Consider the following 17591-nt stretch of genomic DNA (forward strand, 5'->3'; position numbering starts at 1 on the left):
TTATAGTTTTTCTTTCCCCCACTCTAGTCCATATTTTATTCCTTCATCCTGAGGACCCTGGGATGGTGATGCCCACTCCATTTCTAAATTGAGAGGGGGCTTAGATCCCTGATGAATGGGATTCTCCTGCTCGCAACTGTAGACTCTCTTGGTTCCTTGGTATAGTGGTTAACCCTCTTCACCTCCTTGGTACCTGGCCTGTGTAAGTCCATCGAACTGGAGAGTAGGTGTTGCAACTCTGCTGAGGCTCAGGGCCCAGCTGGCACATGGACAGTGCAGAGATTCAAGTCTCCTGGGCACACACCAACCCCAGCATCAACCACAGGTTCAGGAAAAGTAACAGAAGAAGCATATGTAGAGAAGTCACATCTGAGTCCAACTCCATCACACTCAAGAGCACAAATTCCAAAGTAGGGCCCACTGCCAAAGCACTGAACTCCAGAGCCATCTGTGATGACCATAGGACCTGGGTGTCTCTGTAGCCCTTAGGAGCATCCATACCTGGGGTTGTATCTACTTTGGCTGTCTCTGAGATCCTGCTGAGATGTGTATAAGTGTGACCCTTCTGATGACCTGCCAACTCATTTTGAAGTCTCTTAGCCATATAAACTCATTTGTCTTTACTGTTTCCCCCTTTTATTCAAGGTCTTTTTCTAGTTGCATCACCAGCTGGTGCTTGCTAGTAATCCCTTGGCTCCAGGGAGGCTCATGTTGCATGCTGCAGGGAGAGGTAATGCATTTACATGCTGAGTTTGGCTTAGAGAGTGGCCACATTTGAGCAACATGGAGGATCTCAGGAGGTAACTCTTAGGCACCCTGCAGATCTAGGCCTAGTTGAAATTTCAAGCACACAGGCTCATAAGCATGGTCATCAGTATCAAGGGCTCATCATTGGACCATCCTTCTTCATTGGTCTTTGCACTTGCCCTTGGGGGATTGTTGCTGTTCCATTGGGAAATGTGACAGAGCTCCCTAGGTTGGGAACTCAACACTCTCTTAGTTGTTATGAGATTTATTTTTTTACGTAAGAAATGGTCTCTCAAAGGGAAAGTTCCATGTTCATTTGAAAACAAGGTATAATCTGCAGTTGGTGGATGGAATGTTCTATAAATGTCAATTAAACCGATTTCAATGACAGCTCCATTCAAATCTTCTATACTTTGATGTTTTTGCTTAACCAATTTGGCAAAAATCAATTCTGTTCAAACAATTACTAAAGAAGGATAATAAAAACCTCCAACAATAATTGAGGATTTCTTCCCCACCCGTTTGTTTCTGTTTGATTTAGATTCATGCATATTGATCTGTGTTTAAGTTATGTACACATTCAGGTTTTTTATGTCTTCATGATATATTGACCCTTTTTCATTTTTAAATGTCTCACATATCTTGTAAAACAGCTTGTCCCACCTTCTATTTCATCTGATATTAATAGAGCAACTCCAGCTTTCTTATGCCTCCTGTTCAAGCAACCTTTCAATTTCAACCTGTCATTGTCTTTTTAATTAGAAGTGAGTATCATGGAAACAAGACATGGATGGAACTGAATGTTTTATCCAGCCTGACAATTTTTGCCTTTTGAGTGTTTACTCAATTTTCTTTTTTTTAAATATTTTTTTATTACAGAAGTTGTGAACTTACAAAACAATCATGCCCATGTATAGAATTCACATGCAACAACCCTTCCCAACATGCCACACTGTTGTGGAACATTTGTTACAGATTGTGAGATAATATCATCAGACTATCACTACCAGCTATGGTCCATCACATACATTTGGCATATTTTTCCCAAACCCTTTATTAGTCATACAGTACATCTTTGGCATCAGTGCAAGAATATTACAGTATTGCTGTTAACTACAGTCCATAAGTTACATTAATTATATTTTCCCATGCTTCTACACATTCCCACCATCCTGCATTAGTGACATGCATCCGTTCTAATTTGCAGAAGGTCCTTCTTGCATTTGTACTATTAACCACAATTCTCACCCAGCTTTGGGTTCACTGTGTTATTCGGTCCTTAGATTATTCTCTAGCTTCCTTTCAATTAACATTTAAATCCCTAGTCTACCATTTTCAGTCACAATCCCATTTTTAAACCAGCTGCATTAGTTCTACTCACTATAATGCTATTATCAACTCTCCATTTCCACACATTTACAATCAAGTTAATTAAAACTTCTACTTACATTAAGCTTCAGTATTTCTTCACAGACCACCTCTTTCCTCCTAAAATCCTATACTATAGGTTTTAACTCCATGTGCTTATTTTTATATTTTCATATTAGTAAGTTCATGCAATATTTGGCTTTGTTTTTATAATTGTTCTTTTTTTTTTCCATTTTTTCTTTTTCTTTTTTCTTTATTTTTTTAAATGTTACATTAAAAAAATATAAGAAGTTCCCATTATACCCCCCACCCTTCCTCATCCCACTCCTCCCACATCAACAACCCCCACCATCGCTGTGGCACACTCATTGCACTTGGCGAGCACACCCTGGAGCACTGCTGCAACACATGGGTCCACATTGTAGTTTACACTCTCCCCCACTCCACCCAATGGGTTATGGCAGGATATATATGTCTGGCATCTGCCCCTGCAACATCATTCAGGACAACTCCAAGTCTCAAAAATGCCCCCACATCACATCTCTTCTTCCCTCTCCCTGCCCCCAGCAACTACCATGGCCACTTTCTCCACATCAATGCTACAATTTCTTCCATTACTAGTCACAATATTTCCATAGTAGAATATCAGTAAGTCCACTCTAATCTATATTTTCTTCCTCCATCCTGTGGATCCTGGGATGAATGTCCACTCCAAGAGGGGGTTTAGATTCCACATGGAGATGGAGGAGTGGAGTTAGAATCAAAGGCACTCAACAAACCAGTTTGTGTGAACAGAAAACATTTGAAGTTGTCCAGAGAGGTTGAGGAAAAGTTGCTCTCCTATGTGGTCTGTGAGGATGAAGGCCCAGGTTTCCCACTATTCAGTCTGTGCCAGTTGAAAGTGACTACAGTTACCTGGAGAGGCTGGTGTGGGTCTGGCAGCTTTCTCCCTGCCAGAAGTGGGTTTGGAGGCTATGCTAGGTCTGCAATCTAATCTGAGTGGGAAGAAACTGGTCCCTACAATCACTGTGATTTTCAATCATCCCTGCTTCCCTTCATGCCAGGAACAGAGTTAAAATAGTGGCTACAGATCTCTTTCCAACTTGGACAGATTCAAACTTTAACTGTTTGTAAGATTATAACTTAGGCAGCTGAATTTACTCAACAGTAGCTGAAGCTGATGGTCATTTGAAAAACCAACTGATCTTCTTTTGAATGGTTGACTTTGACTGTACATTGACAAGCATGAATATTCGAGATGGAAGGAGGCAGATGACTTATAAGGAATTAAGAAATGCAATGCCCTCTCGGACATCCTCTCTTAAGGATTAGGTATGAACCTGTGAATTCTATCTGTAGAACAATTTCTTACCAATAATTATTTGTTCAAGGGCATAATTTCAGTGGACCACTTTGTGTTTTCTCTTGCTTAAAATCCATAAAGAACTGTGGAAATGAATTACATGTAAATAGGTGACTCAGGTTTTTCCTTCTGAAAAAAATTAACAATGGACTTGTTTAAAAGTGTGGGGCTGTAGACAAAGCATGATATTTGGAATGGGACAACTTTGGAAGTGAAACTCAGACCAATTACTAAGCAAGTCCATAATTTGGAGAATTTTTTCCTTCCCCCTTTCTTTCTCTAGCTTTCAATTTTCATCTGTAGCATGATGATAATGATCTTGGAAAGTGCTTAGCAGAGTGACTGGGCTCAATTAAAGGTAACAATTACTTCAATAAAAGCCTTACTTTTTAAGAGGAAACTGTCAGTTATCTCTCGCCCTATAGTAATCATGAGTGATCAAAACGTCTTTATAATATTTAATTGGTAAAGCTAACTTTTAGGTGTCATGTCTTATGACTTGCTAGGATTGCTTTATTCATAAAATACTTGGGGGCTCTTATTTCTTAAAGAATGATGTACAGTATTTCAGGAAAAATACAACAAATAATGCAGCATTTTCACCTGGGTCAGAATTCATTTGAAACATCTGAAAAATTGAGAGTTTCCTCTGAAAGGCCTGGAGGAACATATGTGGATTTCCACTGGTGTTCCTTGAGCTCTGAAAGAGGACAATGTAACAGAACTCACAGGGCAACTTTTCTCTCCCCAGACCTTTGCAGGAAATTTGAATGCAGACAGCGTGGTGCACCACAAGCTACTGCACTCGGTGAGGGCCCGCTTCATTCGTTTTGTGCCCCTGAAATGGAATCCAAATGGAAAAATTGGCCTGAGGGTCGAGGTCTACGGATGTTCCTATAGTAAGTATCCATAGATGGATGTCTTTGTGAGTGACTCTATCCATAGAGTATCTGCTTATCTATGTTGACAAGGGCAGCACCTTAAGGTTATTTCTAGGCTTTAGTAGCATATGCAAATTTGAATATGCACAGTTCATCCCAAAGCTAGAAAAATTCTATGGAGTTGGTGAAAAAGCTTGGAGGTGGTGGGTGATAAGGACTTAACATAGAAGTCCCAGGTTAAGAGCTCTTAGTGTTTGAGCTATCACTTGGCCTTTATAGTAAAAGGAAAAAACAAAACAAGTTTAGTTCTTCTCCAGGAATGAGGTGAGGTATTATAAATCCCATCCCTTCCCCCGGACCTCATGGAAAAGAACTCTTTATTTGTTCTAGAACTAGAGAAGAAGGAATATTTCAACTCAATGTAACCCACGGAGTGCTTCTGTCCTGGAATACACTCGCCATCCATTGTGTGTGAGTTGCTTGTACTGAATTTGAAAGTAGAGTTCCACCTGGATTATAAGGAAGATTTTAAATATGGGTGTGTACAGGCTATCATTTCCAGAATGAGGTCAGGATGATGCAAGGAAGGTTCTCAATCCTATGATTGTCCCAATAGGCTTGATATTAAAACCTAAACTACATCATCGTAAATTGTTTTTCTGACTTAGGCAGAATCAATGTCCTGTTTATAAGCTGAAATCTCATGGACCCTAATGAACAAACACATTTGATCACTAGCACCTTAAATTAAATCATTTCAGCCAACTCCTGCATTTAGTTTAAGAAGTGCCCAGTGGGTTGCAGGCTCGTAGTGCTTGCCGTAGTGCAGTGTGATCAACCGGCTGCCTCTATCAGAATCATTTGGAAAGTTTTTAAAAAATGCATTATCCTAGACCATACTTAAAATTATAATATCTGGAGAGGGTGGATTAGAAAGCTGAGAACATAGGGTAACAAGATCCTAGGTAAATGACTTGTGAAAGGATAACCTTTATCTCAGCACTTTCAGAAAGAAAGTATTTTAGAAAAATGCACCAGAAAGCTATTAGGGCAACAAGGGACTGCCAGCCGGTCTACTGCTTTCAACATCAGGCTCAGAGACCTCAGTGGATATACATTTCCCCTCCCAGGTTCTCTGGGGCACGCAGACTCTCCTGATAACAAGTTGCCTCCTCTTGATAACAAGTTGCCACTTCTAAGAGCTTTAATTCTAAACCTGGCATGAAACTTCCATGCTGAGATAAAAGTCTCATTACATTATCTCTCATTTTGGCCTAATAATTCTTATTACCTATATTAGTCAGCCAAAGGGGTACTGATGCAAAATACCAAAAATTGGTTGGTTTTTATAAAGGGTATTTATTTGGGGTAGGAGCCTACAGATACCAGGCCATAAGCATAAATTACTTGCCTCAACAAAGTCTGTTTGGAGCAAGATGGCTGCTGACATCTGTGAGGATTCAGGCTTCCTGGGTTCCTCTGGGCTCAGCTCCTGTTTTTTCCACAAGGTCAGCTGTAGACTGTGAGACAGACAGCTCTGTCTCTCTCCCTATGAAACTCCAACATCAAAACTCCAATATTAAAAGCCCTCAACTTTGTCCTTTGCCATGCCTTTTATCTGTGAGTCCCCACCCTTTGGTGACACAAGAGGTTTACATAATTATTTAATCAAGGGAACCTATGAATCCAATGTAATCTAATATGCCCAGAGAAAAAGATGAGTTTACAAATATAATCCAATATTTCTTTTTTTAATTCCTCAATAATATCAAACTCCTACATCACCCTTTTACTTTTCCACATACTCTAATTTTCTCCCTATCTTATCAGCTGTATTCCTTTTTAAATGCCCACTTTACAATATGTGGTGTTGCAAAAAGATTCGTAGAATCAAGTACAGCATGGAGTACAGAAAATTAGAAAAGACATTTGAACTGTTTTGTTTGTTTTTGTTTGTTTGTTTGTTTTACTACTGGAACCCTTTGAGACTCTTAGTGAGAGTCTCTTCCGATAAGTAACCATAGTTACCTGCACAATTTGCTACAATATCAGGAGAATCACAGATCTGCTGAGGCCAGCCCATATCAAGTAAAAACTGCTGACTTTGAGATGCCCCAGTCTTACCTGTCTCCATGTACACTTACGTCCCCTGCATCCTCTAAGAGACTAAATTGCCTTCAGGTAAACATTTCTAGTATGATAACTTAACCACCTTGGGGAGCTCTTGGGCACAGAACAGTCTTTTTTTTTTTTAATAGGCAAACTTTCATACAGGAATTTTATTATGAACCTGACTTCATATAAAGTTAGACAGAATGGCAATAATATTTAAAATTGCTTCATTAAAATGTTTCATTGCCATATTATAAATATGTGTGATCCAAACTTTTATAAAGTAATATGATGACCTTCAAGCTGGTGCTCTGTAATCTTTAGTAACAAGTCCTCAAACATTGGTGCTGTTTCCTTTTGGGGAATGGGGTGACCAAGAGCAGATCCTGACCTTGCTATTGAGAATTTTGTTTCTGTTATTACTGCCTCACTTTCTTGCATCACCATATCCACTTTTTACAGGATCATTCCTATCAACATAAAGCCTTGCTGTATAAACTATTATCTTAGCAAACAAAACAAAACAGCAACAGAAGATAAATATCATAGCAATCAATAACCCCATTGTGCTATTTAGCAACTACCCATCTTTCTTCTCTTCCCTACCAGAATGACTTTTCTCAAAAAGTTGGCTTGGTTTGCAATCGCCCCTCATCACATCCTTTCTCACTGCAATTGATTGCAATTGGTCTCAAGACTGTGTTCCTCGGTTTTATGTGCCTGCTAGGCTAGCACTAATCTAGCTGTTGCTGTGAAGTTATTTTGTAGATGGGCTCAACCTCAACCATCAACTGACTTTAAATAAAGGAGAGAATCTGGGTGGACCTTATCCAATCATTTGAAAGACACTAAGAGCAAAGCTGATATTTCCCTGAGGACAGGGAAGTTCCACCTGTGGACAATAGCTTCAGGTCCTACCTGAGAGTTCCGACCTGCCCTTCCTGACAGCCTGTCCTTCGGGTTTTGGACTTGCCTAGCCAGGTTCCCATAATCACATAAGCCAATTCCTTGCAATACATTCATTAAACACATACAAATATACACATGAACATACACATATACCTAAGCATAAACCCCTACACATAAATATGCATTTATAGATTATACATATATCTCCACTTGAAAATAAAATAAATATCTCACATTGAATCCAATAAGAAAGAACTTTTTGTTACCCTTCCGCTCAACCACCTGCTTCTTTCCATCTCTCCTATCTCGACAGTGGCATCACTATCTGTCTACTTGCTAGAGAAAAAATCTAGCCAGGGTCTTTATTTTCTACTATTCTGTAGCTTCTACTCCTATGCAACTTATCCCAAGTTTTTATTAGCTCGAACTTCCTCCAAAGCATATCCTAAATCAGTGTACTCCTGCTACCTTTATGAGAAGAAGCCTCTGACAGTACTCACTTAGAGAACTTAGGTATTTCCATGCCACAATCCCCCAAAAACTATTTCCCACATAGTAATAAAAGTGATCTTAATAAATTGTAAATAAATTATGTCATTTCTCTACCCATTTCAGGTAAAATAAAATTGAGACTCCTTACTGGATTCCTCATTGAATATTACATGCCTATCTCTTCAACATCATCTTACTTCTCGTTGGCCATTCAGCATGTCAGACTTTTTCTACCTCAGGACCCTTGCGCTTCCTGTTCCCTAGGCATTGAATAACTTTTTCAGAATTTACATGGTGGGCTCCTCTGTCAATGTGGATCTCAACTGTAGTGTCACCTATTTCATAAATTCCTCCATGGCTGCCCCTCCAAAGTCAGTCAGCTGCCCAGTTTCTGTACTCTGAACTTTAACCCATGATTACATGACATAACTTTATCTTCTTCATGATGCTATGATAAATCAGAATCTTGTTTGTTCATTTGTTTTTTACTTATCTCCCTCCCTGAGTCTCTACAATAGAATGTAAGTCCCATAAGAGCAGGCATTTTGTGCCCACACCTAACAGGCAGAAATAGATATTCAATACATATTTGTGAAAAGTACGGATGCATTTATCAGTCTAGTCTCACTCTTTTTGAATGGGAAACAGGTTGATATGGAATTACTTGTTGTTAATGGGTTCATTGTGGTTTCTAGGGAACTAGTTTCTTTTCTATGCACTTAGTAACAGCCTCCTGAAAATTCCATTTTACTGTTTGTCTAGTGCTTAATAAAATTCCTATAGTTCTATGATTTCTTAAGACTTAAGACCTTTTGCATTTTGGAAATATCAGCACATTTGTCAGATTATTCATTCACTAATTTATTCATTCAGTTAACAACATTTATTTAGCACTTTTATATGTACCAAGCATCATATAAGCCTCTAGAGAGATAAGGTAAAGCAAGAATTTTGTTGCGGACTTTTATAGGTCTGGTCCTGGTACTTAGAAGCCCTTTTTTTTGGTTTACATTATGGTTTATATTTTTATTTTTTTTATTCTTTATTTTCTTTTAATTGTTACATTAAAAAAATATGAGGAACCCATATCCCATATACCCCCCACCCTCCCTATCCCACTCCTCCCATAGACTGGGAATGATTTGATGATGGTCTCCCTCAACTACCAACCAGACTGTAAGCACAGGCAGCAGCTGGGAGCCCATGTTGCCTGTCATGGTGTTGAGTACATTGTGCATTTTCAGTAGGGGTTGGATGAATGATTGACATTGCTGATAATCTAGGATTAGGCAAAAAACGTGTAAGTAAAACATAAGGAATTACATGTGTCCTGATAGAAGTCTGCCAAGGCAATAGAGGAGGCAAAGAGGAGAAAGTAAGCTAGGGTTATTATTGATATCAAAATGAATCAGACACATCAGGCACCTCTGCAGAGTCTAGAAATCCCCTGGAAGCTAGGGCTACAGGTAGCCAGAGGAGCTGGCATAAAGGGAAGCAAAGGGAAAGTTGCATGGTTTTGCCATGCTTAGTGCATAAGAGGCAAGGAAGAAGAAAGTATGAAATGAGGATATTGGTCAATCTCTGCTTGTGCATTTCCCACCATGTCTGCACCTTCATTTATTAGCTTAAAAGAGAATCCATCTGGCCTTCAAAAAGCAAAGACATTTATCATATGAGAGAGCCCTTACTCTTCCCCAACTTTCCTTGGGTTTCATTCCCCCTCTTTAAAAAAATCTCCACTTTCCGGTTTGAAAAGCAGTCTTCTTGTGGGAGAATCCAAAGTAAATTGGGAGCTCAGTAGGTTTGATGATTGTCCATCAAAATTACAATCCACATCAAAAACATGTTTAAGTTTAGTCTGGTTTAACTCCTTCCTTTTTTCTCCAACACTTTCATGCCTGTAGATTTCTTTGCAGCCCTTTAGTCCTCAAGTCACTCAGTTCTGATGATTCTCCTCCCTAGATGCCTCAGCCTGTCTACTGCTGTCCAAGTTCAGTCTCCCTATTTCCTCACATTCAGATACTGTTCTGAAGAATGATCTCCCTGCTCCTAAGAACTTTCTGACATGAGCATTTGGCTCATCCCCATCAATGGCTCTCATAGCCCCTGGAAGAGGTGAATGCATTTCTGAAGTGAATTTGCGCTTCCGCCACTTTCATTTTCTGCACCCTCCCCATCCCATGTTCACTTCCAGCACATGCACAGGCCCAGTTCCTGGGTGCACAATGAGCTTCCACCCTGACCCCATGCTTTCCACTTGCTGCTGCCTTTGTCTGAAATGTCCGCCTTCTCCCTCAGTTTGATTCCTGCCTGCCATTCACCACTCAGCTCAAGCACCACCTAATTTTAAAGCAGCTCCTTATGTCCAGACAGCCTCAGAGGCTTCTCCTTTGTTTTATGCTGAAATCCTAGGCCTTTTCTTGTGTTATCAATACTGCCTGCTGTTTCTCTGCCTATTCTCCAATCTGCTTTGTGAAGGTGGGGATCTTGACCTATCTCTCTGTTCCTGGGACATAGGTAAATATCTGATACTTACTCTAAGTTCAGTGAATATTTGATATGTGATTATTTTTCTGGACCTGGAGTTAATCACCCTTGCTCATCTTGATATTGTTTATTATATTTTTAAAATTCAGTGTTATATCTAATGGGGACCTCCTTTTGCATGTATGTATAGAGGTCCTAACCATTAAGAGTTTATTAAAATGTTTTTCATACATGGGTTTCTAAATACATCACTTTTTTTTCCTTAATGAATAATTAAGATATTCATCATTGCTATTCCCAAACTGAAGGTGTTTGGAGACTCCTAAAGTCTATTGAGATATATTCTGTTTTAGAATTTTGGGGAGTAAAAGCATGTCTCTATTTTCTCTAAGTTTTCAGTTTTTTAAATGTTTTTATCTTTGAGTGCCTTCATTCCCTCTTGCTAAAGTCAAGGTAGCCTGTTACATTGTTCTGAGGTCTTCTGGCTTCCATGTCATGAGATCTACTTCCTGAATTGTCACAATGAAGTCCAGAATGACATATTCCTTTCATGTGCCCAACTGTGGCAGGAAACTACTGATCAGATGGTCTTCTCTTAAAAGGTTAACCTTCTAGAAATGTTCTTAATTCTTTGAGCCTCTTTTTCCTCATCTGTAAAATGTCAGTGATTGCTACTTTACAAGAATACTATTATATTTTTAGTTATAATATATAGTGTTTGGCAGATTTCTTATGTTTAGCAAATGACAACCAACACTAATGTAAATGCTTATCTACAGAGGATATCCCTCTCTTACCACCATGAACCGCCCCTTGGGAAGCATTAAGCATATCCTACAATGAGTAAGAAATACATGGTATGATTAGATAACCCTTTATCCTCTCCCTTTCCTCACATTCCCATGTTCTCTACTAAACTTCTTCCACCCTCTGCACCCACGAACTGGTATTTGGCAATGATGATTACTAAGAAGATGCATTTAAGGCTTTTATGTGCTTGACCAGAGGACCCTCTCTCAGATTGTCGTCAGTGTCTACTGTTGTCTTCACTTCCTTTGTCATAGGTTCTGGGAATTCAGCTTCCTGCTAGGTTTGAGTTCTCTTATCCCACAGCGGAATAAATTCAGTGCCCAACTGCAATCTACAAAGGCCAAAATTCATGGCTTCCTCATATTAAGAACATTACTGCTAAATAACTCCATGGAGTACCCCTGATAAACCAAGACACTTTTTTTTAGTTCCTACTTATGCATATTGTGAACAAGTTTCTTGCTGTATTTCCCAGAAACTTCGGTTCATTCCAAATCCCCCAAATACTGATATCTACATAGTCAAGTCTTTGAGTGCTGCTACGTTTTCTTATAACAAAAATTGAACACCACCTCAATTACATTTTTTTTCCTTTATACCAACTTTCTAGCTATCTGGGGTATCTGATTCTTCAGTTTTACATGGGTGTTTTCTCTCTCTTAATTTTCAGATTGATTCGTCACTGACCAACATGTTCTTTTTGAGTCAAGTAAATGAAGGACATAGATCCTGTTAGGTTATCGAATTGGTGGTGGAAAGATATACATCTGAAATAAATATACCAATAGAAAGTTGGGTAAAATAATGAGTCTAATGTAGAGACTAGTTGAGAAGGAAAGATGGGAAGATGAGGAGAACCATCTGAGTTGAGATTAATGGAGGCCCTTCTTGGTGGAGAAAGCTACCATCTTGCTTATTTATGGCAACTTTTCCTTCAGTGTATATTACTTGTTATTCCTGCTGCAACTATCATCATCATCATCATCATCATCATCATCATCATCAAAAAGTACTCCAAACCCAAACTGGAACTTAGAGACTTTCTTGAAGTCTCCCCTGTCTCTTACTTCCCACAGTAAATTCATCAGCAAGTTCTAGCAGTATGATCTGCAAAACCCATCACAAATATATTCGTTTCTTTCCATTTTCTCAGTGACGAAACTCATTCAGTTATCATCTTCTATTACCTGAAATTCCTACTGAGCCACCCACTTCCATTCATTCTCTTTTTCAGTTCATTATCTCTGCTGTAGCTACCAGAGTCATCATAAAATAGAGTTAAGCCACTGTCTGATGAAAACCTTTTAGTGGCTTCTGCTTGCACTGGGGAAAAAATCCAAAGTCCTGTGGGTGAAGCAAAGGGTCCTCCCAGGTCTGATCTTTGACTGCCTTACCTCTCCAACCAGCAATGCCCCTCCCCACCTGAGCTCATGCCCCATAGGCCTCCCTGTGCAGCTCTTAGTCATGCCAAGCTCTTTCCCAACTTAAGGCCCTTGTATGTGCTCTTCCCTCTCTCTGGAAAGTCAGACCCTTAACTCCCAACCCCACCTTCTCCTGTACAACTCCTACCCAAGCCTCAGCACTTATATTTCTTGAAGAGACCCCAACTGATTTCCCACTTTGAATTTAACTCTTGTTTTTCTACCTTAGAACACACCATTTTCTCTTTCACAACATTGATCACCAAATTTATAAATATATATAAAAATCACTTTATACATAAATATACATTCATATAATACAAAATTTACTTGTGTATTTCAGTGTGAATTATGTCTCACCTACTAGACTAGAGCTCCATTAGTACAAGTTTTATATCTACTTAGATCCCCTTTTCTCAGCATAAGACCAGGCTCATTTCAATTAACAGCAATTGAATTTGATGAATGAACAGATTTTCCCAAACTCCCACAGCCAGGAACATCAGGATATTAACCCAATGCTTTCTGCTTCCTTTATCAACAGGCTTTCTACCATGCCCTGTCATTGACAAGGCATCCAAAAGTATTTACTCATATGACATGGGGAAAATTTTTTGGAAGCAAAACACCATAATCTATCCTCTAAGTCCCAGATTATGTAATTCACAAGATTCAATCAACAACCTCTTGATGCTAAGATGCTCCAGGGACAAGTTGCTACCGAGCTAGCACACCTCCACCCCTCTATCTCTTTAAGAATGGGGAACTAATGAATTTTAAAAACCACCATAAATTCTGAGAAAGTATAATGATCTGTCAGGCTTCCCCATCTCATTAAGAGTTACAACCTTAATTTTATTCCTCAGGTTGCCTCCTTTCCACATAAGACCTTGATCCTATTTGGTTAATTACTGCTGAGCTGTGTCATCCAAAATTCATCAGCCTCAGTGCTGAAGCCATATTCTCATTCCCCAAATAAATCTTTTTTGTCTTCCCAGCTTCACCTGCCCTCTTTGTTGTTGTTCTCATCATCCAGGGTCATTTGCAATATAGAGATCATGACGTTGTAAATATCAACTTTGGTGTGCTCCCGCCTAATTGGCCTATCCCAGAGAATCTCAGAAGGCCCATTTTATAGTGTGTGCTCCCTGAGAACATGGAGGACAGAATGGGAGCAATTTTATCTGGAGTTTGGAGGTCCCAGAATGGATTTATAATCTCCATTTTGAAATGACAGCATTTTAGATCTGGAAAAATCTTCAAGCTCATTCATGGCATTTTTTTCTTTCTTTTTTTTTTCATTCTACAGATGAGGTTCCTAAAACCAGAAACATTTTAAAATGAGATTCCTCCAAGAAGGGGAATTTCCTAGTTTTATTTCCATAAGTTCATATAAGAAATGTATACTTGTCTATGAAGAGACAAGCATACATCCACATGTACAATGAAGACACATTTGCTAAGCACAAATCTGTAGTTTGAAAGTTTAAATTAATGGCTTATTTAGAACTTCTCAGATAGATTGAGGATCTTAAGAATCCTTCTTCAGTCCCTCAACATGACTCAGTAGCTAACTTTCTGCTGGGCTTTGGACATACTAAAATAAAAATGAATAAGACAATACCTGACCTTCAGGAATTCATAGGTTATTTGAAGTGACAGAAGGCAGACAAACAAATGCAAGTAAATGCAGGGGTCAAGCAAACCAAGTCTTCTGTGAAACCAGCAAATGAGTGGAAACTACTAAGCAAACATTTTTTTCCTGATGAATTAATGCCTTCTCTCAAGTGTGGGGTTTGACAGACTATTGACTACTCTGATACCCATGACCTGTATGCTAATGGTAATTTTCAAGGAAACCTTAAAAGAAAACGACCTGCTAGTTAGAGCAACCACTTTATGCCCCAGTGGCTTTCTGTGCAAAGTTCAAGGCCTGGCCCCTCCCACCTCCTTTTACATTCACTCCCTGTTGAAAAGGTCACTGGTGGGATTTACGTGATTCCTCCGCTGGCTTCCTAGTGATAGACTCCCTCGATGGTGTCCAGGTAGGGTCCTTAATGAGGAGTGTTCAGTGTGTCCAGGTAGACAACCATGTACATCATTTAATAGCAAAAAATATCAAGAAGTACGAGGGAAAAAAGTAGAGTTCCGGTCTCAGATTTTGACACTGCCATCTAAATGCCCCATTTACAATGGCCACCATTTAAGTGGACGATCGCGTGTAGTTGCTGAATAGCATTGACAGTGACAGGAAACAGAGAAGAGCCATTCATAAATGTATTATCCTACTTACAAGACAGGGATCTGGCCTTTGTCTTCATCTCTCCTATCCTCCTGAAATCGTGACTAGCTTGTAAAATAGAACTTGTGAAATATTATCCCCTTAACAAAACCTTTTGTTAATCTCTTTACACTTCGCAGGGGCAGGGAGGGGGGAACCATCCATTTTTCCCTTATTGTCGCAGTGGGTTTCCACACAAATGCCAAGGCCTTGCCCCTCACAGTTCTTTTACTGGGGTGACCAGAGGTCCCATCTTGCTCTATACAGTAGTACAGTCTTGTTGTTCCAGTTTAGTGATCAATAGCTCTTTGTTTTACTCTTACAAGTTCCTAGTTGGTTAAAAAATTGTAGAAGTAGCATGATTCACTTCCCCTTTATCTCTCACAGTCCTCCAAAGTGATTCATTTGCCATGCAGATGCCTGAATCACAAGGAAGCAAGGCCTGTGTTTCAGTCATTTTTGCATCCATCTCAGAGCTCAGCAAGTTCCAGAAAAGATCACTGTATATACCCAACACCTTCAAATTAACTTATGAGTGAATGAAAGAGAGGATGTCTTCCACTTTGGGAGGTCCCTAAAGTTAATGCATTATTTCTCTGAAATCTTTTGTAGTTAGTAAACATTCTGTTGGAACTACAAATTTTAGATGTGCTCAGAGATATCTATACTTCTAAGATATCCAAAAATCCAGTAAGATAAGGCAAGAAAGACTTTCAGAGCCAAAAAGCATTACTGCTGACGTTAAGACTAGAATTCAGAGTATTTTCTATTTTATTTATTTTGTATATGTGTCCTTTATTTTTCTGTTGCCATCTTTGGATCCTTTTTTTTTTTTTTTTTTACCAAGTATCATATGTATAAATGTCAGAAAGTTTGTATGAATAACTCTTAGCAGTTGGTCCAGGTAGCTTTGGAAACTTATATCACTTTCACAGTTCATCTAAGTTTATCAGGAGTTTCTGATCAGCTCTAGAAAAGCCAAAGAATTGGTGGTAGATCTGGGCAAATTTGAGCTGAATATGGGAAACTTTGTGGTTTATGGATTGCTTACAAAAGCCCTGGAGTCTCCAGTGCAAGAATATGGTCTGAATAATAATCATTTTTCTTATACAAAGTATAATGAGATAAGCTTCAAAATGCAATTGTACTGAAAATCAAATTTACTGTGAATAGCTGAGGAGTCTGAGTGAGACTAATTGTCACAGGGCAGATCAATACTCTCCCCTGTCAACTCTAAGCTTTGGTTTGCTGGCTTTTGAGAAAACAATCTCCATGTCACAGACCACACAAGAGCCTTTCTCAGCTCACTTGGGGATTTGAGCTCTGTATCTTTTATTCAGTGGAGACCTTTTTTTAGCTGCTTTGTTGACAGGCTACCAACATCCATCAGATATGCCAAAATATGCCTCCAGAACTCTGTCTTTCTCAGAAACAAGCTCTGACAGCTGGATCAGCAATTTCTGGCCCAGAAACTGGCCAGCATAGTCGCCCTGAAATGGAGGTGAGGGTGCATATAAACTTTATCTAGACCTATAGGAAGAAGTTTATGAACTGTAGGATCTGCCCTCATCCTGGCCACTCTTTGGGTACACAATCTACCTTGCCCTCATATTCTAGAAAAAAAGCTGCCAATACACTGTATTTTAAACAGCACATTGAACTGAACTGAGTTTGCAATAGTGAGATCCTAAAAATCAGATTTGAGATAAAGGGAGACACCATCAATTCCAGGAAGTAAACGTCTAACAGCTGTGTTCTAGCTCACCCACGGGTACTGTAGGAGAAGTAAGTACTTGCAAGGAGTGGCCAAGGCATTTTAATGGCAGGAAAGCAAAAAAAAAAAAAAAGGACACCATTAGGGTTTTGCCACCTTGCCAAGAGATAATAAAATTGGATAATTTTCTGAGAAGGGATGAAGTGTAGATTGGTTTGGAATGTAGGTTGATCAAGAGAAAATATTGATGGACTCCCTAAAATCCAGAGGGCTCTTTCTAAAAATCAAAACCATCCGTAATTCCCCCTACTTTAAATATGTTAATAAATAACTCCCTCTTGACTTCAGGGACCAGTTGGAACTCATTTCATTTTAGTTTTAGCAGAATCCTACATTCTAAGTGACCTAACACTGTTTGTCACCTCTTGGTTCCCCACTGCCCCTGCCATCTTGTGCTCTTACATGGAAGTTCTCAAACCTCCATGCGTGGCAATTGCCTGGAGGGCTTGAGAACAAGCAGACCACTGGGTCCCACGCTCAAAGTCTCTGATTCTGTGGGACTGCAGTTGGGTCCTAAATTCTGTACTTCTAATGAGCTCCCATGTTTGATAGATGTGCTGCTAGCCTGTGGGCACACTTTGAAAACCATGACTCCAAAATATCTGACTCCTTGGGGAGTCAAGATCTGACCAAGCACTTAGCTCAACAAAGGTTGCTTTTTGCTTTCCTGGCAATGCCTTTTCCCCTCGCCTCACCTCTTTAACTTTCATGGAAGATGTCACACCTCTGTCACCTCCTCTCGGGCACACAATGCTCACCTCCTTCCCATGGAAGTATGATTGTGTGGTGGCTGTCTCCCAGTTTGACCCTGAGACTGGGGATCTCTAGCAAGCTCATATATCACTGTATTTTCTGGGCTGAGCATGTGGCCTCCCATGTTGAGGGGACTCAATGAAGGTTTGAATAAACAAACATTGTGAATGACGTGAGACTATGAAAATGAACC

General features: G+C 39.5%; 1 protein-coding gene across 1 annotated transcript in view; it reads left to right on the top strand.

Moving 5' to 3' along the window:
* Positions 1-17591, top strand: part of CNTNAP5 (contactin associated protein family member 5) — an 810000-nt gene that overhangs the window by 346255 nt on the left and 446154 nt on the right. The window contains exon 4 of the mRNA XM_058301170.2: positions 4230-4377. Within this exon, the coding sequence (XP_058157153.1) occupies positions 4230-4377 (148 nt within the window). The remainder of the gene's footprint in view (positions 1-4229; positions 4378-17591) is intronic.

This window comes from Dasypus novemcinctus, chromosome 7 (assembly GCF_030445035.2).
Source record: "Dasypus novemcinctus isolate mDasNov1 chromosome 7, mDasNov1.1.hap2, whole genome shotgun sequence".
Lineage (NCBI taxonomy): Eukaryota > Metazoa > Chordata > Mammalia > Cingulata > Dasypodidae > Dasypus > Dasypus novemcinctus.